Source organism: Biomphalaria glabrata, chromosome 1 (genome assembly GCF_947242115.1).
Source record: "Biomphalaria glabrata chromosome 1, xgBioGlab47.1, whole genome shotgun sequence".
Taxonomy (NCBI): domain Eukaryota; kingdom Metazoa; phylum Mollusca; class Gastropoda; family Planorbidae; genus Biomphalaria; species Biomphalaria glabrata.
In genome coordinates, this window is record NC_074711.1 from 66,563,830 (window position 1) to 66,591,324 (window position 27,495).

A 27,495-nucleotide genomic window follows, 5' to 3' on the forward strand; every position below is an offset into this window, starting at 1 on the left:
TAATATTAATAAAAATAAGTCTTTAATTACTGAAAGGATTGATTTCTTTGTTTAACATGTTTACATCCTAGCCCAAACCTCCTGGAAGAAGAATGGAAGATGGCAAGAGGAAGTGATTGACCGTTGTGATGACAATCCAAAATACATGCCACACAACCAGGTAAAAAATGATGAATATAATTTAAATAAATAAAATATTTTCTGACTGTCAAGTGAAAAAAAAAAAAAAAAAAAGCAATGCAGATGTCAATATCATTGTTACATTTTTTACAAAATCTCACCTCTTCTTGGGTAGTCCCCCTAGTGAGAGTATTACGACAAGCTGTTGTAAGGTTATTAATTTCAACTTCAGCAACAACTAAACTATTTGGTCCACCTGCCTGAAGCAAAGCATAACTGATGTGATTTGTGTAACTGTGTTATTTTCTTTTTAATAATGGGATTTGATCTACTTACAATTATTTATTTACTTTTTATATATACCACCTAAATTTTAAATACTTTCCAAGAAGCTTTAACTCTTTTTCTCTTTACTATTTTTAAAGTACTAACTGACCTTTTAAAAAAAAAAAAAACTTTACAGGTAAAAAAACATATATATATTTGCCTGGAACACACACACCCACACATATATATGATTATTATGATAATAATGAAGCACCATTTTAACTAAAAAAAAAAAAAGACATACTTTGATAATATTTTACCTTTTTAGTGATCACATTTGTAGCAGGCTGAGTCTGGTTAGGCTTTAGCATTCCTTTAGAAATTAACATAGCAGTGACCTTAGCAGCTGCTTCTGCTGCAGCTTCAAGGCTACTTCTTTCTTCTTGATCCTCCTGACTGAACATACTATCATGACTGAAGATCATAGCTGAAAGAATTATTTTTTTTCAGCACAAAATTTCTATTTTTAATTCACAAAAAAATATGAACAGTTTTTGCACATATGTTACACACTTAAGTAAATGGGTATGCTCAGGCCTAAACTGAGACCAATCATCATAGAAGGCATGAACATCAAAATCTCTTGGCAGTTTGGACTAATAGCTTTATTGCCACGTCACAGGTCTGTACGATGTGGCAACAAGCAATTGGTCTTCAATCGAATAATAACAAATGATCTCGCATAAACAGTCCATAACCACCATAAACTATCCCAAACCATTAAATTTTTCTAAAATTTATGACAGAGTGGTTTTTTTTTCTCCAATGTATTTTTAAAATGTAAAGCTAGTCCCCTCTCACCATTGCACCAAAGAGTAAAAAATCTAGTCTCTTACATCCACAACTAAATTAAACTAACACTACTTTTTTTTTTAATTTTCTAATTGCAACTAATTTTATTAAGCAACTAGAATACTTCAACTAGTCTAATCAGAGAATGGAAATCTCGAATCACTCTGTATAGATATGTACATAGAAAAATGCAATTAAACATGAGATATGATATAGATCTAAAACCAATTAATACTAATAGCAATATGAAACCCTGCTAGACCAAAGCCAAAGCAAATATACAGGATATTTGGGGCAAGAGACCTATGTAGTTATACACTATACATTCATTAACTACATAAATACAAGCAAAAATATCTAACAGCACATACTTCACATAGTAGCTTTCTATTTATAGGGCATTTAAGGTTTAGACTTAGTCCTTGACTTCTGCCCAGCAGAGTTTTCTACATCTAGATCAGCAATTTCCAAACCTTAATGTTCTATGAGGCCTGAATAGGTGTTCCAACCACTACTGGAATAATATTCTAGTAGGCCACCAAAGAAATAAGCAAAAGGAAAATCTAAGCTCTAGATCTATATGCCTATAGAGTAAGTTATGCACTTCTAACAGTACTAACACCTATATAGGCCAAAAATTCAAAGCTTGACTTTGACAGCATATTATTTAATATTGGTTTGACATAGAAAAGAAAATGAAGTATCAAAATCTTCTTTAGTTTAAGGAGAATAAGGATGATTACTTATATTTGCACTCCTAACATGTTTAAAATTTAAATAATATTTAAAGTAAAAGAGGTCATGTTAAACAAATTTTCTAAAACTTAATTTGATTCCATACTGTCCATACCAAAATTTATTCCAGTCTCTATAATTCTATATTTTGGCATCAATAAACTCAGATTTTACTTCTATACTCTATAGTAATATTAATTAAATTTTAAGATCCCCAGGCATAACCCCTCACAAGAAATAAAGTAAAAAAGATGTTTTCAAATTATGCATAAATACAAAAAAAAATAAATAATTTAATACATTCTACCTAATTTAGGTCACAGGGATTGTGACTTCTACACTGTTTTTTAGACTGTTATTTTATGTTTGGATGTTTGTGTGTTAAATGTTTTTTCTTTTTTATTATTTGTAACAGATGATATCTTGTAACTCTTGAAGTCTAGACTCTAGACTCAGTCTAGTACAGGCTAGGAATATATACTAGGATGGCCATTCTTGTCTGAATCATTGGAAAATGGACACTCACAGCCACACATTACTGAGTGCTGGTTTCATACTAAATATCAAAATAAAGATGTAATTAAAAAATGTGAGTTGTCTGAATTCATGTATTGTACAGAATAAATAATTTACTCTTCTTAGTCTAGAGTAGCAGTCTAGCTCTAATCATAGTGGTAGTAGATTTATAATAATACTTTTTTTTTTACTTTTATTCGAATCTAGGCCGTCTAAGGGACTAGATGAGTAGATTAGAACTCAATATTAGATCTAGTGTAAGTAGTATAAATATAAATATAAATATAAGGATGTAATGAAGCCCATCATTGGCATCATGATCAGAATCTGGTTCAGATCAACATCATAGATCTAGATTCTAGTAATCATACATTCATCATGAATATGAATGATCATAATGATAATGATGTCATTGATCATTCATTCATCATTGTCGTCATTGATGATCATGATGATGTGAATGATGAGCAGGACAGATGTCCGAGATCGGAGATGAGTGTCATAACAGATCAACTTGAACTTCTCGTCTAATCTACTATCTAGATCTAATAGATTTATTATATATTCTATATACTAACTATATAGAATAGAGCTACTAGACTAGATAATGATAGTAGATCTCTAGAATTCTAGAATCTAGGCTAGATCATCATCTTGCTAGCAATTTACCATTCGCGTCGCCATCTTGCTCGTAGAGCTCTACATAGATATGCCAGGTGTTTACAATTGTAAGCCTCAAAATAAATGTTTCTAAGTATGCCAAATTAACTTATTATTTTTTTTTAAATATTAATGTATTTAAACAGCTTCTTTACATGTATATTTTTATAATAGATCTAGATTCTAACTGGTTTTTAACAAATCTGAATCGGCAACGATACAGACTCAAGATATAAAAAATAATCTATGATTGAAGTCTCGCCTAGATTTTAATCTCCATTTTAAAAACTATGCCTCACTATATGCCCCTTCCTTCAATAAACTATATTAAAATAGAAATAGACTCTATAAATATAGACTATATCACATAGACAGAGAAACAAAATTAACAGATTTAAGTAGATCTTTACTAGATCTATTTAGAGATATATCTAGACTCTAGATTCTATACACTCTAAATTAAATTAATCTAGACTAGATTGTAAGCTAATATTTTTTTTCCCAGCCCGGAAGCATGCCCCAGCTGATTGTTATCATTGTAAAAATGGGAAAAAAAAACAACTTAAAATAAGGGAGATAATAGATGTCATAGACAAAACCACAAATGTCAGAAAAGACGACTAGATGAGTAGATCTAGAATAATCTAGATCTAGAACTAAATCTAACATCAGCCTATGATCAAGGGGTAGATCTAGATCATAACATCTATATAGATCTAATATTATAATATAACAACACAATACATGTTGGTTTCAAATGTATGATTATTGTGCTAATATTACTAGTAACTTTAAATAACTATCTAGAATCTAGGGCATATCATCATTAATATAGGCCTTTATAGTAAGTTATAGTTTTATAGTATAGCAAGTATAGGGCAATCCAGCTAGATTCTGCTAGATCTAAATATTCAATGAATAGATCAATCTAGTCTAGAGACGACTAGATCAGTAGATCTATAAAAAAATAATCTATATAAACTATTATAAACAGTATAAATACTTACTATAAACTCATACTGCCCATAGTCATACTCATAGATTGATAGTCACTAGACTCTAGTACTAAAATATAACCTTGTAGATCTACTAACAATTTAAAGTGTAATTATCCAAGTACATTCCCTGATAGCAAAGATTTTGGGCCCAGTAAGGGCCCCAACTGGGCAAGCCCATGCTAACCATATGGGCCCCAAGTGGGGGATGAACGTTGGCCCAAACGGGTGCCCTTAGGGCTGAGTCTGGGCTCAGTCAGGGGGCCCAGAAAATCCCAGTGTTAAACCCTTGTGGGGCCAGTAAGGGGAAGGACTGGTGGGCCCCAACAGGGTAAGAGATACTTGGCCCTTTGGGGACAATTAATGAAAGCCCAATTAGGGCCCTTAGGGCTGAGTCTGGGCTCAGTTAGGGGGCCCAGATGAACCCTTGATGGAACCCTCATGGGGCCAGTATGGGGTAAACATTGAGGGGCCAGAAAGGGCTAACCACATGGGCCCAATTTGGGGGATGAACGTTGGCCCAAACGGGTGCCCTTAGGGCTGAGTCTGGGCTCAGTTAGGGGGCCCAGATGAAGCCCTGATGGAACCCTCATGGGGCCAGTATGGGGTAAACATTGAGGGGCCAGAAAGGGCTAAACACATGGGCCCCATTTGGGGGATGAACGTTGGCCCAAACGGGTGCCCAGATGAAGCCCTGATGGAACCCTCATGTGGCCAGTATGGGGCAAACATTGAGGGGCCAGAAAGGGCTAACCACATGGGCCCAATTTGGGGGATGAACGTTGGCCCAAATGGGTGCCCTTAGGGCTGAGTCTGGGCTTAGTTAGGGGGCCCAGATGAAGCCCTGATGGAACCCTCATGGGGCCAGTATGGGGTAAACATTGAGGGGCCAGAAAGGGCTAAACACATGGGCCCCATTTGGGGGATGAACGTTGGCCCAAACGGGTGCCCTTAGGGCTGAGTCTGGGCTCAGTTAGGGGGCCCAGATGAACCCTTGATGGAACCCTCATGGGGCCAGTATGGGGTAAACATTGAGGGGCCAGAAAGGGCTAACCACATGGGCCCAATTTGGGGGATGAACGTTGGCCCAAACGGGTGCCCTTAGGGCTGAGTCTGGGCTCAGTTAGGGGGCCCAGATGAAGCCCTGATGGAACCCTCATGGGGCCAGTATGGGGTAAACATTGAGGGGCCAGAAAGGGCTAAACACATGGGCCCCATTTGGGGGATGAACGTTGGCCCAAACGGGTGCCCTTAGGGCTGAGTCTGGGCTCAGTTAGGGGGCCCAGATGAAGCCCTGATGGAACCCTTATGGGGCCAGTATGGGGTAAACATTGAGGGGCCAGAAAGGGCTAAACACATGGGCCCCATTTGGGGGATGAACGTTGGCCCAAACGGGTGCCCTTAGGGCTGAGTCTGGGCACAGTTAGGGGGCCCAGATGAACCCTTGATGGAACCCTCATGGGGCCAGTATGGGGCAAACATTGAGGGGCCAGAAAGGGCTAACTACATGGGTCCAATTTGGGGGATGAATGTTGGCCCAAACGGGTGCCCTTAGGGCTGAGTCTGGGCTCAGTTAGGGGGCCCAGATGAAGCCTTGATGGATCCCTTATGGGGCCAGTATGGGGCAAACATTGAGGGGCCAGAAAGGGCTAACCACATGGGCCCCATTTGGGGGATGAATGTTGGCCCAAACGGGTGCCCTTAGGGCTGAGTCTGGGTTCAGTTAGGGGCCCAGATGAGGCCAGTAAGAAATGACACTGAGCTCTAGCTGAAATGGCATAAAATGACATAAATAATTACATAAACAATTTACTAGTTGAAATAAATAGTTTATTGCATTATAAAATGTTAATGTTAGCAACTATTAAAAATAATTAAAAATACCGGAATACACTAAAAAACTTTTTTAAAAAGTAAAAGCAATACCTCTAGCAAAGATTTTAACTGTGAAAATTGATCCTATAATATTATAGTATACTATGGAAAATGCATTGAGTCAACAAAAAAGTTGTGAATGATAACATGAAAATCTATAACAAATTTATAAAGAACATAATTCAGGATCATCTACAGAAAGTATAAGTGCTGTATAAAAATTATGTTTAAAGCAAACAGTTTTGACAATCATAAAAACAACAACAATAACAACAAAAAAACAACAACTTAGCTTTTGTAATTATGTAAAAAAAATATAAAAAAATAAAAGTAACAAAAAAAGTATTGAGTTGGTGGAATGTAAGCAATATGTACACTGAAATAAGTAAAAGCATATTCATTTAAATATTAATTGTAATAACAAATTGCTTAAAATGGCAAATTAGAAATAAGTTTTTAAAATATGGATGCTTATATTTTTAAAAATACAATAAGTACTTATACCATAAAATTTTTTAAAAAATATAATGGCTACCAAATTTATGAAATTTTAACATGTACAAAAGCTTGAATAGCCTATACAGAAACATATAAATTATATATAGAATGTAATTCAGAATTATCTAAACAAAGTATGAGCCTGCTGTATGTAAATTGAAAAGCAAACTGTTTTCACAATCATGAAACAAATTTTTTTAAAAAAAATTAACATCAGATTATGTTGTACCGGTAGTTCTAAAGAAAAAATGACCAAAACAAAAATAAGCTACCTGTAACAAGTTTGTGAAATGTTAGCAATATAAACACTGAAATTTTAAAAACATACATTTAGAACATAATTGAACATTAAGTAAATGACTTAATTTGTTTAAAATGAAATAAATGTGAAACATACTTTTAGAAAAATACCAGTGCTTACTTTACAAAAAAAAAATTAAAAAAAATAAATACAAAGAATAATTAATAACCATAAATATATAAATTTAAACAAGTAAAATATAATTAGAGAATGGTGCTTTTTAATCAATAGGGTCTACATGCACAAAAACCCAAAGATGAGTCTGTTGGAGGTAAATATTCTCAAGACCTCGCCTAATTTTAGATGATAATATCTCAAAAAAATATAGGTCATGTACGTTACCTAGTACCAAAGAAAAAGTGTGTGCTCAACAAAGAAAACTATACATTTATATATACCGGTAGCTCATGTTTATAATTTCAACAAAATATTTTTTTCAATTTTGAGCAGAGTAACTAGCTGCACTATCATATTCATAATTTTTTAACAGTGAATATTCTATGTAAGTAAGAGCAAATGTTTCAAGCTACTGTTCAAAAGCTAGTAAACAACAATGATGCTCATATGGTACATCATCTGTAACTGTCAACTTATAACCTTATGTTGTAATAAAAGTAAAGTTCCCCTTTTCAAACTTAGCATCTATAGGGCAGATGATGTTAAGGCCATCAGTTTCTTTGGCTAATGGTTAACAAGCAGGGTGTCATGTGGCTAGCTAAACAACTGTCTTTACTTTCCCCAGCTAAAATCAGGTACCAGTATCCATCAGAGTTAGGGTGTCTTAAAAATCCCAATTTTCACTGAGATTCTAATTCGGGTCTGGAAGCCAAATGCTTAACCACTTAGCCACCATGCCTTCCTTATGTTGCTATAGCTGAACGAAATAATTAATGGTGAACATAAATATTTATAATTAATATATGACAAAACTAATGTGTATTTGAAAAAAGCACAGTACCGGTAATCAACAACCAAGAACCACTACATGTTTTATGCAATGCACCTACATAGTATGTTATTAAACTAACAAGATCCAGCACATGTTTGAAATATTATATTTACTTATTTCTAAGTTGTTAAGTCTAGATAGGTAGTTTTTTTTTTCCATTAGTCATTAGTTCTAATATCTGTAGTATGTAAATAAATTTGCTTGTGCATCTTACTTTTTTTAAACATTTATAAACTTTGATTAGGTTTGTTTGTAAAATGTTTTACATGTTTGGGATCATCCTTCTTTTTTTACAATTTCTGTGCCATCACATGTGCCAAGTTCAAGTACTTTCTCTAAGTTATTTGACAGACTTGGGTAACTCACTTGAATAATCTAAGAAGAACATAAAAAAAAAATTAAAAAAAAAAATATATTCCTATGATTTCAAAATGAAATGTTCATATAAAACATACAAAAAACAAAAACACAATGATTTTCACTTTTTCCAAACCAAAAAATGCTGACATTATCTATTCATGATTTGTGTATGCAGGCTTCATTAACTACTGTATTTTCGCACATGTACATATCCTGCACAAGTTAAAAAAAAAATTTTAAAAAAAAATTATTTTTTTTAATCTTACAACTCGTATCATATACCAAACGTGACTTGACGTAAACTAACAGTACATTAATTGTTGTTTATCTGTCCCTCAAGATGCAATTGAGCTTCAGTTGTTCCAACAAGTGATAACAGAGAGTTCAAAATTCTGTGAAATATGAGCCTACCATCATATGTATAAGTAGTATGTTTTTCCAATAGAAAGTCACTGACATAGTTATCTGGTGATGGTGGAGAAAACATTTTACAACCACACAGCGAATTATAGGAGGTATAAAGACCTATCAGTTTTCACACAATGTTCATAAAAAATTAAAATACTTATGAGCCTCTTAGGTTAGGTTGACGCAGCATTTGATCAAGAAATGATTTGAAAGAAAAGTAACAATGCAATTGTGGCATAAAAAAAAATTATAAAGATTATGTTAGTTAAAAATATGGAAATAAAAATTCATACCTAATATCCATAATTTGGATTGAAAATTCAATATATTTATTTTCTGTTTGTGCCATGTCCAGTCCAGCCAAGTTATAATCCATACTATTGTTCTCTTAATGCTGTTTTCACTGGATAGATCTGTAATATATAAGATGAGATAAGTATGATTCTGCTGACACATAAATAAATAAATAGCTGAATTATTGTTTCACATTAGGTACTTCGATAAAAATTTCAAAATGATCACAATGCAATGGAACCTATTTAGTTAGATAGAGCTTGAGAAATGCTTTCCAATGATACCAATTTTATATTGCTGAGTTAATTGTGAGGGAAGTTATTAAATTTTTAGTGGCCAAAAATTAGCCTTCTTTAGCCTTTGTAAATAAATAAAAAATCTGTGACCGAAACAACTGACAGTTGAACTTAAATTAACTGTATTATAAAAAGTCTTAAAGATTGGGGTTGAAACTTCACACTCTTTTACATTAACCAGTATTCTGTTAAAATAAATTTAAAAAATAAGACCAAGCAATAAAATCTTTGAAAAAAAGTTAATATATAAAAAAAGCCTTCAACAAAAAATAAAAATATATGTGATTTTATCATCATATGAGCCCAAAAATCACAAATAAAACAAATCAGAGATCTGTATTGTGTTTTATTTTGTTTAATTATAATTCTACTGTATTTAAATAGCTATTTATATGCATCAGATAGATAATTCTTATAAATTATAAATGAAAATAGCACTGCGCAGAAAAATATTTCCTAAAATTTAATGACTATAACTACTATAAGTTTCATAAACTTCATAAAAAACAGTTTTAACCTTTTTGTAGAGCACTGGCAATTAATCATTTTAAAATGCCTTAATTTAAATGCTTTAAAAATTAGATTGTAAATTTAAAATTTCTTGCTTCGGACAATAAAATAAAAAAGAAACCTTGCGATTTTTTTAGAAGTTATCAAAAGATTTTTTACTTGAATTTTTGTGCAATAATAGCTCATCATTTTAAAAATATAATGTACTTATTTATTAACTATTAATTTACATGTATATTAATAGAAAAAAACAACACACAGAAAAAAAAAATTATTAGTTCGCTGAGCTAAAAATTTGAAAAAAAAATTGTAATATTTAATATTTTTTAAAGTAACTTTTTACTTTAAAATTTGCAGATTACAAAGTCATTATAATAAAGACACATTCCCTCTCCATAATCTAGCATTCAAACACTATAAAAGTTAATCTAACTGAAAGATTCCTATGTGTGCTTCTAAAAATAGCTTGTGATAGACAGAAATGGACCATTTCCAGTAAATCACAGTGTTGGTTGTTACTAAAAATAGATTTTAACCATCAACTTTGAAAATTAATATCTAAAGTCACTAAAGAGTGTGCAAAGCTACAAAGTTCAAACTTAGCACACAGATATATATTAACATGCTAAATTCAATAGAATTAGTGAGATTGTTGTAACCATAAACACTTTTATTTTATTTAAAAAAGAAAATGTTACCCTTCTTTGTCTTTGTTAATTTTAATATCAAATATCTTTAAAGTGCGCCAAGAGAATTTAATGAAATTTGAAATATACACATTTCATAATATGATAAATTATTGTAGCAAACAGCATTGTTGTAACTTTTATAGGAAAAAAGTTGTAAAAATGTCAACTTTCACATAAACTTTTGTTAAGAAAAATTTAACAGATTGGCTTCAAAAGCAAATAAAAATGATCTCTGATATCTTATGTTTACAAAAAGTAATCATAATTAGTCCTCAAATCAAATACAATATATGCTAAAACTTTGATGGAAATGACCACCCCTAAAAAAAGGGTAAAATGTGCTGACACACTTTTCAGCCATTTTTTGGGAGAAAAAAAATTGATCTAGGTCAGTTTATCGAAGTACCTATTCACATAAATGATATTTTACATCCTAAATCCTACAATATAATATGGCCTTACCAAATTTTCATGAGAATCTTCATCCTTCAGTTTCACTTCTATTTCCAACAGTGATACATTATTTGCCATTGGGAATTTTGCTTCATATCCAATCCTGATTGTATTTATCTCTGCTTCTTTTAATTAATGAGTCTGTACTGCACTCAGATCTTTTCTCCAGTATCTCTAGAACATGTTCTGCAGACAGAAAATAAAATAAGTATTAAATAAATTTTACAAGTAAATCTAGACTGCTAATATAAATTATTCAGGAAATCTGGATCATCAGATTTGTATACAACATTTTTGGCTTGAAAATATTGTAAAAAAAAATTACCAGTTTGATCAATAACATCAATGGAGCTCTTGTCTCAACTTGAGTCTTGACTGAAAGTTATTTTCCAACATGGTCCACCTTAAAGAATATGAAAAAATATTAATATAGATAGTAGCCTAAGTATAGTAATAATTTTTTAAAACTTAATCAATTGGTAATTATAATAAAATTGAGTAGTAATAATACTTTATATTTTAAATTAAATACCTGTACTCATTGACTCTTGGACAGATCCAGCAAGAAGTGATCATAGTGATGCCATCATTCTTTCACTCTTTGGTTCCGAGAGTCTGAAAATCATTTTTTTTTAACATTTCAATTTTTTAAAATCAAAGTCACACATGAGAAATATTAAATACATAGATCTACATAAGGCATAAGCAATATAAAGATAAATTATAAATTCTGCACAACATATTGAATGACAAGATTATTGACTAGTTTCAGTATAGTATAGTATAACATTGTTATGTTAGATTTGCTTCTACAAAAAAGTATACACAAATGTATTTATAGGCCTACATTTTGCATTTAAATTGAAAATAGATCTCAAGAACTCACGTATTTTAAAATATTAATTTTAATGGTTGAATTTGGTTTTACTATCTTTTCTAAATTGACTTTCTAAATCTAATCTATTAAGGTTCTAATAAACTATGAGACACGCCACGGGATTCGAATGATTATAATTATTATTTCAAACGGCTTTCCTTGAGTCACTTAAAATAATTATTTGTGCCTAGTGACGGCCTAGTCTGACTAGACTTAAACTTAAACCAAAAAAGCACATTCACAAACAAAAATGACATTAAAATTAAATGTAGATCTAGATCTAGATTCTAGTATTCTAGATCTAATCTACTTTAATTTATCCAGACTTAATCTCTATAAATAAGTATAAAATAATGATCTAATTGTCTAATAAAATAAAAAGTACCTTTGCTTGACGCACACATTCCAAAGTTGTTAGAATAGATTCGAGTTAATCACAAATCAACACAATCTTGAAGTAGATCTATGAGTACTATGACTGGAATGGGATGGTCATGGTGTTTGGTTCTGGCGCTATTTTTCTTAATGATGCAATAGGCTGTAGCCTATCATGTAGACCTGTCTCTGGTTGGTCAATTGTAAGTAAGCCACGTGACCGGGTAGCCTACACATTGACCAGCGGCACAGTCTTTCTCCCCCCCCCCCCCCCTTCAGGACTATAATCTTCTCTAATACTGTATTAGTAGTGTCTCTTGTTGAATATTTAAATTGTTTGTTTTATTAACGCTAGTATTTCGATACCATTTGAACAAATGATGTGAGGATGTGTTGGTTCATCTCGTGACCTCATCTACTTGACTACCGTACTTACACAAATTGCATTATAGACATTATAATTAACGAAGATGGTTCTTACAAAGTTAGATTGCACGATTTAAAATATGACTCTAATTAATTTTATATATATTTTAAATCATAAATATTCTAGAATGGGGTATACAGTAGATATTAGATAAAACACTGACACGTACATAGTCTACAACTATGGCTACAACACATTTGCATGCCTCTTGATTTTTTTTTTATGCTCTTTATCTTCGTAGAATCAGTCATCGATAATATTTACGAACTGTGCCTATAATGTAGTTTATTAGATCTGTCATGTAGCATGTATTTTGAGATAACTTTTTTTTAAATGTATGAAACTGAATAGCAAATCCTGTCGTTCATATCATGATCTTGCCAATTATATCTTATACTTTAAAATAAAAATTCCTTGAATTATATTTAAATCATAAGATAGTTTTAGTTACGTGTTTCATTATATTTGAATGTTATTGACCTAAACATTTGTGTAACTCATAAAAGAAAGAGATCACAAGGTCTATTACGTCAACAAAAAGATCGAGTAAAGAGGTGGTACGAAAAAGATTTACAGTGAGAGTCAGTGAGCCTTGACCTACTGACCATCAGTGTGAACACGTGTACTTTCTTGCTTGATAGCACGCGTTCTATGCAACGAGCAAGGAAAACGTCAAACACGTGTTAACCTAAGCTGATCTTTATTTGTAGGAATTTTACACGCACTCGATCTTTATAAATTGATATCTATATTTAAATATAACTGAGACAAACATTTAAATCAATATAAAAGCATTCTTATTAGTCATGTTTCAAAACGACTAAATAAATTCAAACAAGATTGGTAAAACCCCTATTGTTAATATTCTTTGCTTGTGTAAAGTTTGTTTACATTAAAAATAGGCCTATCTACCGGTACTGGAAACTAGCATTATAGGCTACATTAAAACTTTTAAAATCGGCTTATTACCAGAAGATGCAATAAGAATTGCAAATAATTTATTTATTTGAAATCTAATTGAACAGTGCAACTATACACAATTACAGTAAATCAGATCTGTAGTATGAATGGTTAAAATATATTTAATACATGTTACAGATAAAACGGAAAAAAAAAAAAAAAAAGAAACCAATGCTGTGCTTGTTTAACTGAATCTGTTGATTTTCTATGTTAACCTATATATATATATATATACATATATATATATATATATATATATATTTATTTATTTATTTATTTATTTATTTCCTGAGGTAGACGTGAAAATACATAACCCTAAATATCAATGACTGGTCAGTAAATACCGGTACCGGTACCTTCCGCAATGATAGAAACCTACAAGAACGACAGATTCAGTTTTATTACTTCGAGAGGCGTCATTTTGTCTAGCGTTTCATTAGGTGTTAACTCGAGAAATCCAGCAGAGTGGGTAAAAAAAAAAAAAAGAAGAAAGGGGAGTTAAGTTAGAGGAAGGCTATAAAAGAGATCACCATGATGTTAATTAAACATCTGGGTCAGATAGACGTAGAGGGAGTGCGAATATGGTCACAGGGGTGTTACATTACATGAGCAAAGTCAAAATGATGCCTAAGTGAAGGTCCATTTACAGCAAGTGTTGTAAAGTCACAAGTTGCTTTTTTTTTTACTCGAAAAAATCAAAACACTCGACATCATATTAATCGCACATTTGTATCTAGCCATCTCATGAAAAATCTAGGAGCTAGGCAATGACCCTTTTTTTTTTTAAAGTGTCACGTACTATATTAGATCTAGAAATTTTAAATTGGCATATAACATGCATAGTTCATACACACGCGCGCTAACAAACATGCACACACACAAATATCCCATATATATGTCGTTATAGTAGAAACGTTTTGATCAAACTACTGTGAGAAGAATAAATAAAATATATAATATAAATCACTTTTTGACTTAATGACATTGAATGCTATACCTAAAAATGACCTACAATCCAATTTATTTAATAAAGTATAATGTAAGATAAAATCATCACAGTTTAGAAATCAGCATTCTATAACTTTAAATTAAATGCAAAGAACGAAAAAAAAAAAGAAGAAAAACATATAGGAACCTATACACATTTTTATGAAAATAAAATAATTAAAAAACAGCAATATTGTTTGTATTAATAATCTAAGTGAGTCTATCCGAGCCAACATATCAAAGTCATGGTTTTCTTTTTTTTTCTTTTACCTCCCCTCGAGTTATGTTACGTAATAACTTTCTATGTTTCGTCTGAGATAACAGCTAGACCGGGAGAGCATTCCTTGTCAGTAGGGAGAAAAGAGAGAAAGAGAAACTAGAGGCAAACTGAGCCCAGACTCAGCCCTAAGGGCACCCGTTTGGGCCAACGTTCATCCCCCAAATGGGGCCCATGTGTTTAGCCCTATCAGGCCCCTCAATGTTTTCCTCGTACTGGCCCCCATGAGGTTTACATCAGGGCTTCAACTGGGCCCCCTAACTGAGCCCATACCCAGCCCTAAGGGCCCCCGTTTGGGCCAACGTTCATCCCCCAAATGGGGCCCACTTGTTTAGCCCTTTCAGGCCCCTCAATGTTTTCCCCGTACTGGCCCCATCAGGGCATCATCTGGGCCCCCTAACTGAGCCCAGACTCAGCCCTAAGGGCCCCCGTTTGGGCCAACGTTAATCCCCCAAATGGGGCCCACGTGTTTAGCCCTATCAGGCCCCTCAATGTCTTCCCCATACTGGCCCCATGAGGGTTCCATCAGGGCTTCATCTGGGCCCCCTAACGGAGCCCAGACTCAGCCCTAAGGGCCCCCGTTTGGGCCAACGTTCATCCCCCAAATGGGGCCCATGTGTTTAGCCCTAGCAGGCCCCTCAATGTTTTCCCCGTACTGGCCCCATCAGGGCTTCATCTGGGCCCCCTAACTGAGACCAGACTCAGCCCTAAGGGCCCCCGTTTGGGCCAACGTGTCATCCCCCAAATGGGGCCCATGTGGTTTGCCCTTTCTGGCCCCTCAATGTTTGCCCGTACTGGCCCCATGAGGTTTCCATCAGGGCTTCAACTGGGCCCCCTAACTGAGCCCAGACCCAGCCCTAAGGGCCCCCGTTTGGGCCAACGTTCATCCCCCAAATGGGGCCCATGTGTTTAGCCCTAGCAGGCCCCTCAATGTTTTCCCCGTACTGGCCCCATCAGGGCTTCATCTGGGCCCCCTAACTGAGCCCAGACTCAGCCCTAAGGGCCCCCGTTTGGGCCAACGTTCATCCCCCAAATGGGGCCCATGTGTTTAGCCCTAGCAGGCCCCTCAATGTTTCCCCGTACTGGCCCCATGAGGTTTCCATCAGGGCTTCATCTGGGCCCCCTAACTGAGCCCAGACTCAGCCCTAAGGGCCCCCGTTTGGGCCAACGTTCATCCCCCAAATGGGGCCCATGTGTTTAGCCCTAGCAGGCCCCTCAATGTTTCCCCGTACTGGCCCCATGAGGTTTCCATCAGGGCTTCAACTGGGCCCCCTAACTGAGCCCAGACCCAGCCCTAAGGGCCCCCGTTTGGGCCAACGTTCATCCCCCAAATGGGGCCCATGAGTTTAGCCCTCTCAGGCCCCTCAATTTTTCCCCGTACTGGCCCCATGAGGTTTTCATCAGGGCTTCATCTGGGCCCCCTAACTGGACCCAGACTCAGCCCTAGGGGCACCCGTTTGGGCCAACGTTCATCCCCCAAATCGAACCCATGTGTTAAGCCCTTTCAGGCCCCTTAATGTTTTCCCCGTACTGGCCCCATGAGGTTTCCATCACGGCGTCATCTTGGCCTTCTGATTTCGCCCAGACTCGACCCCTAAGGGCCCCATTTGGGCTTTCATTAATTCTCCCCAAAGAGCCAAGTATCTATAGCCTTATTGGGGCCCACAAGTCCTTTCCCTTACTGGTCCCACACGGATTTCACAAGGGGATTTTCTGGGGCCACTGACTGAGCCCAGACTCAACCTTAAGGGCTGAGTTCTTCCCCCAATTGAGGCCCATGTGGTTAGTATGGGCAGGCCCAATTGGGGGTCCTTACCGGGCCCGAAAATTTTGCTATCAGGGATACAGTTATTGTATGCAGCGTTTACATCAGTTTTTATATTGTTCGTAAAAAAATTTCTGATAAATTTAAAATATCAAAAAATATAGTTTTCATTAAATATGTAAATAAAATTATTAAATCAAAAGAATCGTCCTTATATATTGTATAACAATAAAACACTTGTTTTTATTTCATAGCTATATACATATATATTAAAACGAAATATTTTAATGTAAAAAAAAAACAAAAAAAAAAAAACAACAAACAAAAAAAAAAAAAAAAAAAAAAACGAAGCAATAAAAAGTTTATATAAAAAAATAACAAAACATTCAATGAGTTTATTATGTTTATAATGAAATGGGAGACTATCCGAACCAATTGTATTGAGCTCTTATTTTTTGTCTCCCCTTGAATTTCATTACGCAACGAGTTTCCTGGCCGACGGTCTCGTCCGAGATAAGAGCAAGGCGGGGAGGGCACTCCTTGCCAGTAGGACGAGAAGGGGTAAGGTGGTGGGACCTTAACTGTATTACGCAAAATTCAGACCACCAGCCGACGCCCAGCAGTGAAACAATTGGGCGAATCTCTCCACCCCCTGCTACTTACGGGCCCCATTCATCTAAGGGGGGTTTTGAATGGGCGCATGACGGGGTAGGAAAGGAAAAAACTGCCCCGCACGACTATCCGGTTCCCCGTGCGGGCCCCTAACTCAGCCCGTGCCTGAACAGGTAGCTTTGCTGGCTGGGTTAATCAACGTAATATTTTTTAAAATTTTAGATGTAGAATATGTAGATCCATATCTGCACTGAAAATGCATATCAGTCTTTCACATTGGCATTCCTAAAATTGTGTCCTTATAATTATATACAATTTTCAAAATTTTGTTTCAAAACAACACATTTTCCTTTATTCCTAAATGCTGTCTTGTTTACTAGCTCAATATATGTAAATTTAGTTATTTATCTTTCATAGCTCAAATTTTGTGTAATGAAATATGAGTGTTTCTCCAGTACTGGTGCCAAAAAGTGTCACATTATGCTAAAAATTAAAGTTGAAGTTTTTGGTTTCATTTCAACTGTATTCACTTCTTCAACCAGTTCACTTTAAGAATTTATCAATAGAAAATGAATTGCAAGATGTAGATTTTGACAGCAGTGTCTATTCAAGGGGTACCCCCTTTTGCGTCACAGGTGCATCACCGGGACACCACTTGATAATTTAACAACGACCAATTGATAAATTCATTGTATTTTAGCATAATATAACTGTCTTTATTGATATTAGTCTTTAGATACTGAAATTTATGCTTTTGCATAGAAAAAGTGGATTTGAGCTCAATTCAAAATTTGGGACACCGTAGCACCTGTGACACTACAAGTTAAAGTTTTTTTAAAAGATATTCTGTGAGAATATAGAAATTATTTTATTTTTGCACTAAAGTGATCCATTAGACTTGTTATTAAGTTCACTATTCTAGTCATATAGTACCCATTTGTAAAAATGCTGCTTTAATTTCACAAAATGTCGCGGGTGCTTCATGGGACACCATTTTTTAAAATAATGTTTATAAGTTTATATTTTTGTCTTATCTGTGCACAAGTGAATGATCATTATTATTTTTAATTATTGACAAATATATATTTTATATCTTTTGTTAGTTTTAACACACAGAAAAAGGTTTGAAAAAAAAAAGAAAGAAAAGAAAACACATAAAACTGTACACAAATTTTATTTGACAAATTCAGAAATCAAAACATTCCACTCTCAAACTATTGCCTTGGTATCAACATCACTTCAGTAACAATCCTGTCTGCATACACTAACTGTATGTCCTATATTTCTTTAATTTCTGTGCCTTTTTAAAAAATTATTTCTGCGCTGATCATCCAGGACTTCTATCACAACTCCTGTTAGAAAAAATTACCAGCAATGTTGAAAAGTTAATACTTCAATCTAAAACATACTTTGAACTTGTTTATTGAAATTAAAAGGTACACAGTGCAAAAAATTATACCTGGATAGAATATTTCCCCATACTTGACAATCACACAGCTATTTACAATGTACTTTTGATGAGTGAAGAAAATTGTTTGGGCCTGAAAAAACAACAACATGGGGCTGAAATACTTAATTTCTAAAATGAGTCTAAAATTATTTAGCAAGGTATATTATTAAAAAACAACTTATACAATACAGGTAACATAAGATTCAATGAAAATGTTTAAAATGTTTATATGTAAAAGCTCTTTACCTTTGAATTTGAGCATATGGGACTGACATCCAAAGAGTCTTCAAGATTTGACTGAGATTGCACTACTGAAGAAAAAGAAACAATTTCATTTAGAAATCAATTACGTAATTTTAAAATGAATAATGTTTTTTTCTCAGATAATTGTAAAGTGCTATTTAAAAATAAATAAATACAAGTACTTACCATTTTGTTTCTGAAGTTTGAACACCTTCCAAGAGCCACATATTTCATCATGCAGGCACTGACTGCCATATGAATTTCTGTATGGATAGCAGAAACAGCTTCTATTTCTGTAAGCAATAGTGTTAGGTGTAATACCTCTCACTAGGTCATTAAAAGATCCTTCTTTATTTACTGGTCGCCACTTTGATACCTTTTGCAGTGTACCATCACTCTGAACATACTCATCCGTCATCTTTGACCACATACTATACTCCACTCTGCTAATTCATCTGTGCAATTTTTTAAAGGCTCAATACTTGTTAATTAAATCCACACCACAGTTGCTACATGATCTTTCAATGCACTGCAGCTTATGAAAACAATTGGCATTAGTTCTTGGGCATAGAGTTAAGTCAAGTGATGAAGCTGGATTTATTAATGTCAGCTCTCTGTGTCCTTTTTTGATCAGAAATTTATTAATGCCCTCTATATAAAGAAAAATCTTCAAACACAACTCACATAAGCAAGACTGCATCTTATGTAAAGTAGCTTTTGCATGAAACGTTTTCCTGTTTGAGCACTAACAGATGATTGAGAGGGATCAGTTCCCTCTACTGTAAAAAATGAATATTGTTTCCAAGGCATTTTGTGCAATGCAATCACGTCATTTTTTTTCTTGCAATTTGTTCTGATTTGCACTTGGACATAAAACTTCTTGACCAAATGTTAGAAATGAGTAGCACAACCTCTGAGTTTGTTGTACTTACTAAGGATACTGCAGAGTACTTGTCTATGAGCACTAGACATCTGACTTTTTTTTTTGCTGGTGGAGTGTAGTTAGGTTTTGATACTTTCTTTAATGTTGTTTAGAAGGATGAGCTTTCTTCTCTCAGGTAGGCGCAGAAAGCGTATGTCATGGACAGCTTTTACTTTTTCTTGGGGAGCATATTTGTGTGAGACCATCAAAAACTGCAGCATATTTCTTGGGTGACCTAGGCAATTTCATCAAAGCCCTTGAAACAGCCATTCTTTTTGCCACTGGAGTCTGGAATCCAGTACCTAGTGATTCACCAACCTCTGCTGAGATGACATTAAGTGGACTATTAGCTTGCTGTTTTCTTTCTTTGCGTTTTCTGTTTATCCAAGCTTTTTCATGTGGGCTTAACTAGGCCCTGTATGCAGCTTTTCTCAACCTTTCCTTTTCTCTCTGCTCTAAAACAGCAACACGTGTTAGAGACTCAGGCTTTGATGCTTGTAAATTTAGAGTCTTTCTTGGCTTGTAGACGCCTTGAAACTCTAACAGATACTCCATTACTGAAATCTGTAATTTATAAAAAATGTATAAGTATCTAAATAAATAGATCTATTATATATAATATAGGCCTACTAATAAATTTCATAAACATATAATATATTATATATTGGTGCATTATTTAAATCTAGTCTAGTAATGCCCATAATTGCTTGATAGGGATAGACTCAATCAATAGTATAGGACTAGTACTGTTAATTATATTAACTTAAGTTATAATCATTCAGTGGTAGACTGAAAGAACTGAATATAATATAATTGAATATACTGTATAAACAATACAATGGAAATTAAGTGCAGGTTAAACCAAACTTTGTTTTAGATACTATCTACATTTTAATATAGAATAGGTCTATAATATAGATCTAGTCTCTAGATATTTTTCTAGATACTGGTCAATTTAAAGAAAAATATATTATTAAATCTAAAATTAGATTCTAAATCTAGTCATAAATGATCTAGTCTAGAGTCACTAGTCTAGATTCATAAAAGATCTAATGATTTCTAATCTAATAATCTAGTTTAGATCTAAATCTAGATAGTGAATTAGATCTAGACTGACTAGACTGTCACTAGACTATTCTACTCTACTCTAGGTCTAGATCAAGACTCAAGAGTAAATCTAGCTATAATATAATGAATTACATAATTAGATCTAGATCTAGAGTAAATCTAGATAATGAATTACATAATTAGATCTAGATCTAGAGTTAATCTAGAGTAAATCTAGATTTAGGTCTAGATTTCTAGATCTAGAGTTAAGCTCTTTAAAGTTTTAAAGACAAGTGTCCGAGATGCGCCTCAAACGAAAGATCTAATAGTTCTAAATCTTATTTACAGTAATAAGTAAATTTTAATTATTTAATATTTCTTAAACAGTACCGCTTTATTTCTTTTAGATGTAGCTAATATTATCTGACACTGTAAAATCTTTAACAAACTATCACTAAAATCTATTTGGACTTAACAGACGCAAACTAGGACACCATTTGTAAACAAACGGAGTAGTGTCCACTGAAACGCCCCAAACGATGTAAAGTAAAATTACAAAAAATATAAAATAAAAGATGTCAAAAAATGTTCATTTAAAATGATTAATTATGAAAATAGTTTATTACATATATTAAAATCATTTAATCTTAATTAAAACTTCCATGAATACAGAAAACGTAACAAATCCTGAACTCGCATTAGACGCTACATGTGACGCCATAATTTAAGCATGGAAAACACCAGCACGGGGTCCCAAGGAGCGCCTCAACGCCTAATCCAATTTACTTCTCAAAATAAAAACAAATTAATTATTTTAAATCGCTACACACGTCTACTATTACATCAACATAATTGTTTTAGAAATATAAACTTTTTGTTTAGTAACAGGCTTTAAAATTGATTAACTTTACGATTTAAGACTAAATTGTGTTCAAGACGCTTCACGTGACGTCATGATTGAATGGTTAAATTTAGTAACCTCGTAATAAAAAAAGCACTTCGATTTGGATATTGCAATCAAACTTATTTGTAATAAGCTTAAATTTCAGTAGAATAATGAAATATCTACGTACCTGATGGGTTGTTGATTCACAAAAGATCACAAAAAACAGATTAAATGAGGTTTTTGTGCAAGATTGCCGGCGATTGATCGTGTCGACGCTTGAGGCGCATCAATGGTTTATTGTGGGACACGCTATTGTTTACGTACTCCTGTTAATTACTACGCCAGTATTTCCAGCGGAAACGGCACTTCTTTTGTTCTACACAATACCTGTGATGCTCAAAAGAACTCTCATTCATAAAAAGTAGTGTTGTGGGAAAAATAATCCCATTCTTAACACACGCAGCACAGGCGCTTCATCTGGGACACCTCGACCTATTTTAAGCTCGTTATGCATGTTTAGAAAGCTTTTAACAAAAAAAATACTTTAAAAGAAATCTTTAATGCTTGTTGTAACAGAAATGCAATGTTGAGCATATTATTTATTTCTTGTTTACAATTCATAGAGGATTGTAATTCCGTATAAAGTGGGACACATCGCGATGCGCCTCAAACGCCTTTTTGTGGCCGTGTTTAATCAATATTTTAATAACCTTGAGAAAAACTAAATAATGACATTGAAATATGAGGATCTTGTTAACATATTCCAACAAAGATGGAAGTTTTATGCCCCTTGGTTTTAGTACGATATTAATTCAATCATACCATGGTGTTCCGTGTTACATCAAAAGCTGCCATTTTGGGTAGTAATTTCACACATTTTTTACAATTTCAATATTTCCCTAGCACCTTATGAGCTCAAAATATCAAAATTTATAGATTAACCATTTCTTAATGCAATGTAATGCAAATTGTCACATTTGAATAACAATCTTATGAAATACGGACTTTTTAGTGAACCAACACCTAGTTGTAACCAGTACTGGAGAAACACTCATATAAGTGTGATAAATGTCGATTCATTTAATCCCTTGGTCATTTTATTCCCTATTAAATATTATTGGCAAAGAAAGTAAGTAATAGCTCTGTTAAGGCTTGACTTTAACGCACTTATTTAAAATCTTATATAATCTAAAATATGTCTTTGCATGAATTATATATAAAAGATATAAATATGATTTTAACTGATATTTTTTACCTATCCAAAAAGTGTGTTTCCCCTATCCTTTACAACAGAAAATTAAGAGCTTACAGGAGATCTACAATACATGATGACTATGAAAGACTAGAACTAAAAAAAAAAAAATAGAATGAAGTTTGAAAGTTTCCAGCATGGAAAAACTTATTTCCTTTTTTATTAACAATGCTGAGCAACCTATTTAATTGTTCTATGAATGGTGGTTTGCAAAGCCCTGCAAAAAGAAACATTGATGAAATAAATAGGATTTGAAAAATAAATTTGTCAGTTGTACACGTAGGCTACCAAAATTTTGATTTTCGTCTTTTTTTTAAACCCTTTTTTTTGTGTGCTAATCAAAGGCCAAAAACTTTCACTGAGGGTGTCAATTTAAACAAACCTTCAAAAAAATATAATGCTGGTGTTTTGTGATTATTTTGTTGTAGTATTTTTTGATGCAGTGACACTAGTGACTAAAACTCTGGTATGACTAGCCTACTTTAATAGAATTCACAGAACACAAATCTAAATTAAAAGTAAATTAGAAGTATATTGCATATAATTTAATTACACAAACTTGAAGTGTATATTAAAAAAAAAAGAACATAGATTTCTTTGGATAATATGTTATGAAAGAAATAAGTTGAATTCTTTAATCCACTGTGAAAGTATTGCAACTTTATAATTTTTTTTTTCAAATAATAATGTTTAGAACATTGAGCAACTTCCATTGTCATTAGAGAAGTGTAATTAAGATACCAGTATTGACAGTCCTCCCCCTTACTTCACACTTTTTGCCGAAACCATTTTTTTTTTCATCCTCTAAAAGAACAGCCAGAATTACATGACACGTAGGACGTAATCATCTTCTTTTTTGAAGTAACGTCCGTATTATATAACATAAGATAAGAATTATAACAACCCCTCATTCAACCACATACTTATTGAAGTGTGAATTTCAGTTTCCCTTAAGAATTAAAGATTGTTGTTCTGTTCCTATGTGGAACAATTAAAAATCAATTTAGGTCTTCCTTCTTACACACAGACTTTGCTTTGACCTGTGAATTTTAGCTGATAAGAATACAATATCTTTTTTTTTGTTTCCTCCCATGAAACAGGCAGATAAGGGGCAGACTTATCCACAATTTAGTCATCCCCATTATTTGCACTCTCACAGATATTTCTTTGGTTGGTCATCAGTGCAAGATCTGTTTTCTAGATTCAGCCTTTATCTATAGATATAATTGATACACCATTACTTAATTTGCCCATCAGTTGTAGCCCAAATATTTAAAAAATATCCACCATTCCAATAAGAATGTTTTACATGTGCATTCTAAACAAATTCTTTTTTTAAGATTTATATATATTTAAACACACACATGTTCAAACAGCTATTTCATGAAAAAAAAGGAAATAACAGTTTGTATTTATAAAGTGTTATTTTTTTTTTGTTTACCTAGAAATAAAAAAAAAAAAAAAAAACGAAAGTAGACATTTACTTTAATAATTTTTTCCTTATTAGAATAATTACTAGCTTTCCTGAGAATATGAACAAATGAACACATCATTATAATGCCATGAATAAACATTTGGATTTAGCCTTTAAAACTATACAACAACACTAATTTATTTATGTTTTTGTTTTTTTTTACAATATTTTTACCCCAATGTGGGACACCTGACACCTTTTTTTTTTTATTTATTAATCAAATTACTCCAAACTTTATATGTATACTCCCTATGAATAGCCATTAAAAAAAATGTGGTTAAAAATGTTTTCTTATAATGGTTGTCATGGCAACGGCCGCCATATTGGATTATTGTTTATCGTTTTTAAATCGCTAAGGCTTTAAAACTATTTAAACTATTGCCAAACAAAAATATACGATGTGTAGACCAATCATTCCAGAACATTTTCTATAAATTAGTTTTTAAATAAAATAAAAAACTTTTTTTTTATATAAATTTTTTTCTAACCTTGCTAAAGAAAAACATTTTTTTTTTCATTTTTGTAATATTTTATTTCAATAAAAACAAAATATTAATTGAAACTTAGAAAATGTTGTATAGAAGTTGTTGTACATGGTACAAATAATAAGCTGGACAAGTTTGATTGATTTCTATGCATAATTAGTGATGGAGTAGTAAAAAAAAGTGAATAAAAATAGTATTTTGAGAAAATCGAAAAAAAACTAAACAAAATTGGAAAAGAGACAGCTGTATATACCTTATAAAAAAATTATTAAAAAATAAGTAATTATTTGCCAAACATGAAAATGATATTTTTATGTCCAGAAATGGTTGGGCTATTTAAATTAGGTTAAAACTGAAAATCGAAATTTTGGACCTTTTTACCTAAATTTAGTGTCCCACATAGCCTTAATCTTTGTGCCTTTTCAATTTTTCTTTACAGAAACTTTTTGGAAAACATATTTAAAGCTGTCTCAGTATTATGGAATCTCAGAACAAACCAAATGATCCTTCAGTGTCAACTGAGACTTCAAAGCAGTCACTAACAAAAGATCATGCACATTCTAATGCAAATTCATCAACAGCCAAAAATACAGTAACAAAATCTCCAGCCACAGGTTGGGCTAGCATGCCTTCAACTCCTGTATTCCGTGCTGTTAATTTTGAACTCTATGTAAAACCAGTTGAGTTTAATTTTTTTATTTTTGAATTGTAATAAAAGGAAGGGGTAACTACACGGTTAAGCCAAATCTTGTGGAATGGGTCTAAGAATCTAGTCCTCGTGGAGAGAGGTCAACAAGATAATCCAGCTTCATGTGGGCTTTCAACTTCAATATACAGTATAAAGTTTGTTGGTTGTTCTGTTCACCTACCCTCTGGATTAGTTCATCATGAAGTGGAAACATTTTTAATGTAACAAAGTTTGTGTTTCTTCTGTTAATGGCATTAGATTGAAAAAAAATCAAGATTTTATGTTTAGAATTTAAATTCTTTTGAATTAAACCAATTCATTACTTGTTTTTCATTAATAGGTAACAAACAATTTCTGACAGCAATGTCTTAAATTTTAAAATTTTCATTGTTCATATAAGATGTATATACATATTCTTGTATCATTGCTTTCCTGAATAGTCCAGCACTTTCTTTCTTTAGTAAAAAATAAAAAATGTGCTGTAATCAAACATTGTAAATTTTTGTAAGATTCAACTTGTGATAAATATAGAAAGTTCTAATTCTGTGCTAATTCAACTAAATCTTTTTTTCTCTAGAATACAGTCACCATGATTTGTGGTGTGTTGGCGTTCAGCACTTGTGTTGGTTATATTGCCTACATGAATTTAAAAGATGATTCGAAAAAAGAGACTTATGTGACTTTAGATCTTGATGGTAAAACAACAGTTCGACCTAAAACTTCCAGATGGGATTAATGATGTTATTTTTAGGGTTGGTTCAGATTGGGAAAAGGGAGATTAAAAAAGATTAAAGGGCTTTTTGTTTTTTTATGTACTACAAGTTTGTTTGCTTTCTTTGTTAATTGTTGAATGGTGGTAACAACTTTAAAACATTTTTAAAATTAAATATAAAATAGTTTATGCCAGCATCTGTTATGAAAATTAGAGTTTTATGGATATAAAATAGATATTAGAAAAAAAAATGATAATAAACAGAAAAAATACTAACAATTGTTTTAAAAAATTAAATCTTAGGTCAGAACTCATAAAGTACTTTTTTTTTTTTTTTGTTTTTTTTTTTTTTATAAAGCTCTTATAACTTAGTCTGTCTGTCTGGTCCAAAGTTATTAATTATTATTTCTCCGACACCCAATCTCAGATCAAGTTGAAACTTTGCGCAATTTCTTTTACCTGAAAACACAAGAATCAATTTTAAAATTAACCAGTTAGTTAATTATCTATTGGTAATTAATTATTTTGTTTGGTACCCATATCTCCCCACCCAATTTTCCAGATAAGTGATAGGATCACAGTGCATTGAGAAAGCTAAAAGCATGAAATAGCCCTAAACAAAAACAATTGGTAAAATTATTTCTAATCGCACAGATTTATTGTTGTTTAAAATGATATACAAATTTAATTACATGACCGATCCAAACTAATTGTTACAATAACTTTGTATAAGCTTTTTTAAAAAGTATTTTTTATTTTTGTTTTTTTCATTTAATAAATTGTAGCTAAATCAACTGAATATTCTTCTTCTTCGTTCTCATTGTTATGTTGGAGTGTTCAGATGAGTAGACCAATACATGAGATGAACTGCGCAGTGGTTTCCAAATCAGGGAGCTCTCCATATAGTTTCCTTTCTATTGGGGTGATTTAGGGCCAATGTCTTATACGGGCCTCTTGGTAGAGAGAGCAGTTTTGGAGGACGTGGTCTGCATTCTCTGGTGATACTCCACATGGGCAGATTTCACTGGTTCCAATTTTGAGCTTCCGGTACATGTGTTGTCGCATTCTGTTGTGTCCAGTCCTAAGTCGAAAGATTAGACGTTGGTCTTATCGGGATAGCTTATAGTAAGCGTCATCTTTCTTGTGATTTGGATGAGAGCTCGTCCATTTCTCATTTATTTTATTTACGATTAATTTCTTCAATTCTTCTGGATAGAGTGCAGAGTTTATTAGTGTGTTAGTTCTCCCACTCTTGGCGAGTGTGTCAGCCTTCTCATT

At 33.1% G+C, this 27,495-nt stretch overlaps 3 protein-coding genes across 9 annotated transcripts in view; 1 reads left to right on the top strand and 2 right to left on the bottom strand.

Annotated features, from left to right (window-relative positions):
- LOC106067279 (uncharacterized) overlaps positions 1 to 27,495 on the bottom strand; it is a 39,716-nt gene that overhangs the window by 9,878 nt on the left and 2,343 nt on the right. The window contains exons 1-3 of one of the 4 annotated variants that reach the window (XM_013226444.2): positions 3,160 to 3,292; positions 708 to 874; positions 282 to 380 (exon numbers count right to left, since the gene is read on the bottom strand). In XM_013226444.2, coding sequence (XP_013081898.2) covers positions 282 to 380; positions 708 to 872 — 264 coding nt within the window. In that variant the 5' untranslated portion in view covers positions 873 to 874; positions 3,160 to 3,292. Of the gene's footprint in view, positions 1 to 281; positions 381 to 707; positions 875 to 3,159; positions 3,293 to 27,495 lie in introns of those variants that run through there. The other 3 variants (XM_056009043.1, XM_056009050.1, XM_056009057.1) reach the window with 3 other exon arrangements.
- LOC106074859 (small integral membrane protein 8-like) lies at positions 3,678 to 26,320 on the top strand. 3 transcript variants are annotated; one of them, XM_056009094.1, is made up of 3 exons: positions 3,678 to 3,836; positions 25,257 to 25,496; positions 26,083 to 26,320. In XM_056009094.1, the coding sequence occupies exons 2-3, from the start codon at positions 25,296 to 25,298 to the stop codon at positions 26,239 to 26,241; spliced, it is 360 nt and encodes a 119-aa protein (XP_055865069.1). In that variant the 5' UTR covers positions 3,678 to 3,836; positions 25,257 to 25,295; the 3' UTR covers positions 26,242 to 26,320. The 3 variants fall into 3 exon arrangements, with proteins under 3 accessions (XP_055865069.1, XP_055865079.1, XP_055865090.1); XM_056009104.1 differs by having other exon boundaries at positions 3,699 to 3,909; XM_056009115.1 differs by having other exon boundaries at positions 3,699 to 3,896.
- Positions 18,217 to 22,649, bottom strand: LOC129922526 (uncharacterized). 2 transcript variants are annotated; one of them, XM_056009075.1, is made up of 4 exons: positions 21,794 to 22,649; positions 18,938 to 20,237; positions 18,755 to 18,819; positions 18,217 to 18,599 (listed from the first exon to the last, which is right to left on the bottom strand). In XM_056009075.1, the coding sequence occupies exons 2-4, from the start codon at positions 19,179 to 19,181 to the stop codon at positions 18,444 to 18,446; spliced, it is 465 nt and encodes a 154-aa protein (XP_055865050.1). In that variant the 5' UTR covers positions 19,182 to 20,237; positions 21,794 to 22,649; the 3' UTR covers positions 18,217 to 18,443. The 2 variants fall into 2 exon arrangements, with proteins under 2 accessions (XP_055865050.1, XP_055865058.1); XM_056009083.1 differs by having other exon boundaries at positions 18,217 to 18,410; positions 18,518 to 18,599; positions 18,938 to 22,647.